This window comes from Schistocerca gregaria, chromosome 9 (genome assembly GCF_023897955.1).
Source record: "Schistocerca gregaria isolate iqSchGreg1 chromosome 9, iqSchGreg1.2, whole genome shotgun sequence".
Classification (NCBI taxonomy): domain Eukaryota; kingdom Metazoa; phylum Arthropoda; class Insecta; order Orthoptera; family Acrididae; genus Schistocerca; species Schistocerca gregaria.
Window position 1 is genome coordinate 237,541,834 of NC_064928.1, and position 8,043 is coordinate 237,549,876.

General features: G+C 39.4%; 1 protein-coding gene across 5 annotated transcripts in view; it reads right to left on the minus strand.

Moving 5' to 3' along the window:
• The window catches only part of LOC126291656 (nuclear RNA export factor 1-like), a 190,704-nt gene extending 183,463 nt beyond the window's left edge, over nt 1-7,241 (minus strand). For all 5 annotated transcript variants that reach the window (XR_007551835.1, XR_007551834.1, XM_049985228.1 and 2 more), the window contains exons 1-2: nt 7,103-7,241; nt 5,978-6,033 (exon numbers count right to left, since the gene is read on the minus strand). Coding sequence is in view for 3 of the 5 variants with exons in the window: in XM_049985228.1 (XP_049841185.1) it covers nt 5,978-6,003 (26 nt within the window). In the remaining 2 variants the exon portion in view is untranslated. The remainder of the gene's footprint in view (nt 1-5,977; nt 6,034-7,102) is intronic.
• Between the last annotated feature and the right edge of the window lie 802 nt (nt 7,242-8,043).

Here is an 8,043-nt window from a genome sequence, read left to right on the forward strand (position 1 = left end):
GTTTTATGGTATGAAAGGTGGGATGGTAATTCTCAGACACAGAAGTTCGATCATAATGTTCTGCGATCGCATCTGACTCAGTATAAACAACACCATATGGAGAAATCCCAGGTAGACCTTCAGATGTCTGATATGCATAAAGGTATCTGAGCTTGGTCGAAACCTGAGTAGTAGAGGTTAGTAGATCAATGGTGGTGAGGTATTGTCCCAACACTCCCACTTCTGTTGTTTGAGTTATTGAGAGACCTGGGTACAGAGCTGTTTGAAGGCAATGAGATGATCCAGTGGTGGGCACTGCTTTTAACACTGTAACGCCCACCTACGATCACTAACAGCTACTGTGGTTTCTGGCAACTACCAAGGCACTGTCTTCCGCCGGGGGAAACTGACGAACAAGGGATTCCAGTTTCAGCTGCAGACACAGTGGCAGTAGTAATGGTCTGGATCACCTTGTCGACGTTTCCATGCGATGGAGATCCAACAGTGATACCAGAGGTGAAAGAATCCCAGTCAGCCCCGGTAAGTACCCATCTGGGCAACCGTTCAGGTGAGTGATAGTCAGAGAGGAAAGTGGTCACTGCCACACAAGTCATCACGAGCTCTGCAACAGATGAATAGTAGAAGATTAGGACTGCAAACAGAGATCAACGGCTGAATATGTGCCATGTGGCTAAATGAAACGAGTTGAGGTACTTGTATTTAGGAGACAAAGGTTAATTTGAATTAGTGGATCCTCGACATCTCGGTTCAACCCCACAACGGGTTTGGGCCTTGAAATCACCCAAAGGCAGCAAAGGTGGAGGGGGGGGGGGGGGGGGGGTTGAGATATTAGTGCAGCCAGTCAGTATCTGGAGGAAGGTAGATATTTCAGATGTTAATTTCCTGCATTGCCTTTAGCCTAACAGCTACCGCTTCTAAAGGTGTTTGAAGGGGCACAGATTCGCTATGCTGCTGACGTCCAAGTTATTTCTGAAGTACACAACAAATGGGTGTAAAGTTGCTTGGCTGTTACTCCAGTGAAAACCTTGAGCTGCAAGCTGGACAATGAAGGAATAATTTTCAGGAAAGTCCATTAATACAATCAGTTCAGTTGGCTCACAGCTTTCTTTTATGCATTTTAGGTGCTTGCTCTGGTACTTTCCAACATAATGATGAGTGGAATGTTTGTCAATTTTTTAAATCAGATCTTCAACAAAATCCTTAGTGGTCATCTGCTTGGTTTCTAATGTATCTCTATTAGTGGGCACCCGCTGTTTGAACTCAGTGGTATCATCTGAATCACTGTCTTCAAAACTACTTTCTAAAAACTGTTCCAGTAGTTATTTTCGTGGACAGATTTCACAGCGATGAAGCGTGGAGTCTTTGGACTCCAGATCACACACTGTTTTAGCAATCCGACTCTTATAATCTTCTTTAACTGGAGTGCTTGCAAGCATCAGTTTCACATTTTGGTGTAAAGTACAAACACAGACTGCCAGAGTGGCCGAGCGGTTCCAGGTGATACAGTCTAGAACCGCGCGACCGCTACGGTGGCAGGTTCGAATCCTGTCTCGGGCATGGATGCGTGTAATGTCCTTAGGTTAGTTAGGTTTAAGTAGTTCTGAGTTCTAGGGGACTGATGACCTCAGAAGTTAAGTCAAGTCCCATAGTGCTCAGAGCCATTTGAACAGACTGAGTGGGTTTCTACTGCACCCACAGTGATGCACTATTTTGCCCTCAATTCGCAAAATTTGGAAAAACCAATTTCAGGCTCATATTGAAGTCGATATGCAGCAACATTTCTTTCAAATTATTCAGAAGAAGGTATTTTTGCATCAAAACTTTCTTTCCTTCTATCCTAATTGATACACAGTCTTTTTTACCTGGACAAATTCAGCTAAATTCCTCATTCTGAAAAAAATGTTACCACTCTTTCTTTTATGGCATCTGGAATGTTCTTGCCACACTTGTTCTATGGAAGAGCTTATACACAATTTTCTGCCTGTAACTTCCTGGCTGCTTTTATCATCCTCTCTGAAACACCAAATGCTTGCATTGTCTCTCTTATAGTCCAGCTTTGTGTTACTAATGTCAATATTTTGCAATTTTTCATTTTTCAGGCTGCCTTGACAATTGCAACTTCTCTTTCAATTCTTTAACCAGATGCTTATAATCTTCACAATCAGAACATGTCTTGCTTGTACCAGGTGTTTGAAGATCTTTTGGGGCGAATCCTCCAGCAGTAGAAATGTTATTTGCAATTGCCTCTTGAGCTTTGCTTATTTTTTGTTTTGCGTAACCTTTCACATCCCTTTTTGACACTCTCTGAAATTTTAGAGGGAAGACCCCAAAAGCAGTTAGACTTGAACCGATTGATACTTCTGGCTATGCTTCATCTTCAGACCGGTTTGAAGTTGATTGTGATTTTTCTGCATCCTTTGTTATAAATTGTTCTCTGCAAGTTGGACAGATCTTCTGACCAGGTTTCACATTGCTCTTATTCACAGCTTGCAATTGTTTTGCTGTTTCCACACTGACAATCCATAAACCCTTTTTAACAGAATGTTTCTTTGTACCAAAAGGATTACAACAAGATCTCTGTAGAAAGTCATATTTGTCCACATATATTGCTTTGTGATGAAAGCATATTTGTGCATTTTCAGTGAGACATATCTCACTTCTTTGGTTTATTAATTCCTGTTGCTCTACTGAAAATTCTTTGATTGGAATGAAGCCTTGTTGATGTGTGTATGTTTTCAGATGACATGCAGAATTATCTACAAGGCAATGACACATGGTACTGAAACCTTGTTGATATACATTACACTACAATTAAATTTATGCTTCCAATTGCCATTTGTTTCAATAGTAGATAAATTAGAAGTGGTGAATTTTTTCAACTAAAAAATATTAAACAATCATAGATAATGGGAACTTCCTTGAGAATATAAGAAAAAAATGAAATAACCTGATAAACATTTTTAAAGAGTCACCCCATACATTGAAATAATTTTTATTACCAAAAAAGAGGTATATCCAGTAATTACAACACACTTTACATCACTCAAAAAGGCACACACAACATTTGAACACTCTTCACTACACAACAGTGTGCTTCAGACTGATTGTCGAAGCAGGTTACCAAACTCCATTGTGGGCACTAAACTGGCCTGTCTCCAAAATAAAAACAACTTTTTCAGATAAGACATGATGAGCTCATATAACTCAGTTATTATCTGAGCAATATGGATGCTACTTGCACAGCTTTATGACATGCTGACAAGTTGCAGATAACGAAAGTATCAGCTTCAGAAAGTTATTCTTTCGGTAGATACAATTCAATAAATTGTAGTCAAAATTTGGTACAACAAGGTTTATGAACCACTCTGATAGTATACTAAGATGAATTTATCATAGTTTGACCTTTTGTTTTACAGGTAAAATATTGTACCCAAAAAGTTGAAATGGATCACAAAGTTTCAGCATGACAGGGCTTTTGGATCTTGAGTAATAGTAAATCAAAGTTGATCATTTATTGATTTATGTCACAATGTCGAGAAATGTAATTAATGAAAATATAAGTTTATTTGTTCTTAAATGCAAAGTCACCAAAATAAAAACAACTTTTTCTGATCAAACAAGGTGAGCTCTTTTCAATGGTGCCAAGATAAATAAAACTTGAGTAACCCCTTTTGAGATATGACTTTCTGAAAGTGAGCCAAATTTGACTAATTAAATGTTTTAGCACACTTTGAACTTTGATAACTCAGTTATTATTTGGGCAATCTGGGTGCCACTTGCAGAGATTTATGACATGCTGCAGACAATAAAGTATTAGCTTCAGAAAGTTACTCTTTCAGTAGATAAAAGGCAATAAAACAGAGTCAAAATTTGGCACAAGATTTATGAGCCACTTTGAGAGCACACTCTGACGAACTTACCATAGTTTAACCTTTTGTACTACAACTAAGTTAATGTATCAAAAAAGTTGAACAGGATCACAAAGTTTCAGCACGACAGGTCTCTTAGATCCTGAACAATGGTAAAACAAAGTTGATAATTTATTCATTTCAGTCGCAATGTCAAAAAACGAGCCTTTACGAAAAGGTGGCTAGTGCCCCCACCATACTACTTATGAAGCTGTGATTTGGTAGTGCTTCATGTACGGGTTATATGTACATCCTGTAAAAATTTCATCGAAATTGGAGATGGTCGAGTGGGAACTCTTAGGCCACTTGACATGGAATGACCCATGACACAAAGTTGCTACAAAGCCAAAGAAAGTTGAGTCACTGACTTAGGCAGAGAGCAAAGAACAAAGCTCAGTTGACAAACAAAAGCTGAATGAAGCAAACACAACTGTGAGGATTGTACTCAATGAATTTTAAAGCAAAAATTTGTAAACTGATCTGTATAAAAAATCAGAAGAAATTTTGGTCTCTGTAAAGTCGATTTGCACATCAAAATTATCTATTCTCTCACTCAGTGACTGTACTGGCACCAAAACAAGAGATGGATACAGAGGTACTGCAGAACTCACCCTACTCTGTTCATCCATAAAATCTAATGTGCCAAAGACAATGGTGCCCAGGTTGAAGCCATATTCTAATACTTCTGAATGGCATTCAGTACAATTCTGCACTATTGTTTAATGAACAAAATACAGTTTTACTATGTACTGGATCAGAGTTTTGTTTGGTTTCAGGACATTCAAGATCTCAGCATATAATTCTTAACCCCAAGGGTCTATGATAGGATGATTAACATTTACAGTACAAATTAACAATTTAGTGGACAAAGCTGGGCACTCCACGAAGCACAGATAATGCTGTTGTCAATAGGACAGCTGTTGCACTACATCAATGAAGACCTGCAGAGAACAGATGGTTGAAACAGGGACTAGAAGATGACGCTGACCATAAATAAATGTATCAAACTGCAAAACAATAAACAAAGAGTTTCACTACTGCTTGATAACAGTATTCGTGACAAATCACTGCGAACAGTAACTACCATAAAATACATGAGAGTAAGCACCTGGAATAACAAAAAATTAGAATAACTACGTAAAACAAATTGGCGGAAAAGGAGGTTCATTGGAGGAATCTTAAGGAAAATGTATTCAGCCTCAAAAATAATACATTTACAATATATGTCTGGCTAATTCTTTAAAACTGCATTCAGAGTGGGGGCCGTAACAGGTTGGATTTTAGAGAAAGATAGTGAACACCCATCGAAAAATGGTGACTATCATGAAATTAGCTGTTGGGAGGGTGAATCAGCAAGAGAGAGTGGGGTGAGGGAGGTTGGAGGAAGAGAGAGGGGGAAGGGAGAGTGGTGGGGTTGGGGCCTTCGGGGAAGGAGACCAGACAGTGAGGTCATCGGTCTCATCAGATTAGGGAAGGACGGGGAAGGACGTTGGCCGTGCCCTTTCAAAGGAACCATCCCAGTATTTGCCTGGAGCGATTTAGGGAAATCACGCAAAACCTAAATCAGGACAGATGCAGGATTGAACCGTCATCCTCACGAATGCGAGTCCAGTGTCTAACCACTGCGCCACCTCACTCGGTGAAGAGAGGTGGAAGCGGAAGATTGGAGGGAGGGGCAAAGGGGAGGGAAGAAGGCAGGGGAAGGGGGATGGAGGGAAGGTGGAGGGGTGAAAGAGGAGAGGGGGAGGGGGAAGAGAGGAGGGCAAGGGGGAGAGAGAAGATACACTAGGAACAAACTTTTTGTGTGAAAGTCCTGCTGCATGTCAATACAGCCATTACCAGGAACCACATACAATTTACATGTGTGGTTGTATTGTTGTCACTTCTTCAATTAGCATTCACAAGTCAAATTACTTCTTTGTTAACACCACAATGCAAATGACAACTTTTAGCACTACTGCAGTATGTAAATAAAGAAACATAATAAGCTTTGTTTATATAAGAAATACAATTTTCACTGCAGATTAATATAGTACACCATAGTGAATCAAGCTGATATCAATACTCACTGATTATATGGGACTCTCCAGTCCATGACTCAAAACTCAGAAACACTGCACCCCACCTGAAGCAAAAATTAAGTGTTCTCTATATCACTGCACGTATGTCATTGTACACTTTCATTCAAAGCAATTACAAAGGTGTTAATGGTGAAATCCTACAGAAATAGTAAATCAGTTTGTATTTCTATATCTGGGCGACATTGACATCACTATGAGCAGAGCACTATCTCTGATGAACAGTGTTGACCCCAAAGGGAACACCATTCGTATGATCCAATCTGAGGAAACCACAAACTTGAATAATATGTTGAAAATCAGAACACAAAATCGCACATACCATCTGTTAACCCTTGTAACACTTCAACACATGCTGCTCTTCAATATTCCAACTTAAAATTCAAAAAATGCAATCCAGCAGTTTAATAGAATCTATATGCTTGTCATGAAACTAAACAACGCAGTAATTTATTTATATACATTACAAACAGATGCTAGTAATGAAAACAGCTGTAAGGATGGATTTCGTTGTAAAAGAATCAACAGTATTTCGGTGGAGATAGTAGGGAAACCCAAATCATGTACTCTGGAGGATCTGAGAGGCTTAACCATTAAAGGTACGGCTTTACCCTCGAAGAGCATTTCCGTGATCCTTTAGCTGTTTTGCACCAGGCACGGTAGGATTAATTTTTAAAACCTGTGTAAATGTAAGTACTTACAATAACAAAACAAGGTGTGCATTTACGAATGTCATAGCTTCACCAAAGAAACTGTAATCACGCAGCAAACTCGCCTTTCTTTTCCGGTGGCCTATACATCCTAATCCCCCCGTAGCTATTATTTAAAGATGAATATTTCAAAACTCTTTTCTAATTCAGATACATTAATAGCTCTACACTATTACCTACTAGTCGAGTCATAGTTTTTGATTACAGAAACCTCGTTTTATTTGGTTTCTCGTCCTTTTTCACACCCTGGAATTTGTTATAAACTATGCCATTCAACGTCCAACTGCGCTGTCAAACTGAAGGGAAAACGCCCACTGCGCTGTCATACTGAAGGGAAAACTTGACAAACCGATGTCCACCTTTAAATGACTTAACTTTCACAAAATATACAGGCTCTGAAACTCACCCGAAAACTGAAATTAGTATGTGTGTGTTTTTGCAACTGACGTAACTCACGTATCCCTCCTCCACTTACTACTATCACAAAAACACTGAAGTGTAAACACAAAACAAATACGACAAAGATTTTAGGCAGCTCGACGGGCAGTTCAGTGATATTCCTAAGGTTTAGGGGCCTGAACACGTTCAATATTTATTGACAATACTAGTTCGTCAAACCTTCAATGTTCTTGAAACGACGCCACACTATCAATAACATTGACAAAAATTGTCAGTTGACAACGCGATTTTAGAAGGTAAGATGTCGAACAGCCAAAAGAAAGCGTGTGCTGCAAATATATTATCTAATCTTGAGAGCAATAGGAAAAAGCGAAAAGAGGAAATGGATCCGATATTGATTGAAAAAAGGAGCGAATGGTCGCATGTTAATTTACTTTCTGAAATCAGAATCACGGACCCGAAATGTTTCATAAGTTATTTTCTGATGAGTTCTGCATCGTAAAAGTTACCAGTGTTCATACGAGATAAAATAGAGAAGCAAAATATATTAATGAGAGAGTCAGTCGCGTTCGTCAAGATATTAGGAGTAACTTTGAGATGTTTGACGACAGACAGCTTGTTCCAGTGCTCAGAGTTTATTTCTGTAATATCGGCAAGCGCAGTATTAGTAAAATTCTATGTAAATCAGTGAAGGAACTGCATCTGCCCGGCTAGGACCAGTTCAGGCAATTAACGTAAACCTTTTTTCTTCACGCTTTGTTATGGGCGGGAGGGGGGGGGGGGGGGGAGGAGGGGCAACCGGGGTATCTGCCCGGCGATAGTTTCAGGGGGCGCCAAATTGTATTCTTGAAGCAAAATACCTTGTTTCACCAAGCGCCTAGCATTCGGCGCACGTTGGTCTATCGATTATTCATATGTTTTTAAACGCATCCCACTTCGATTTTCAAT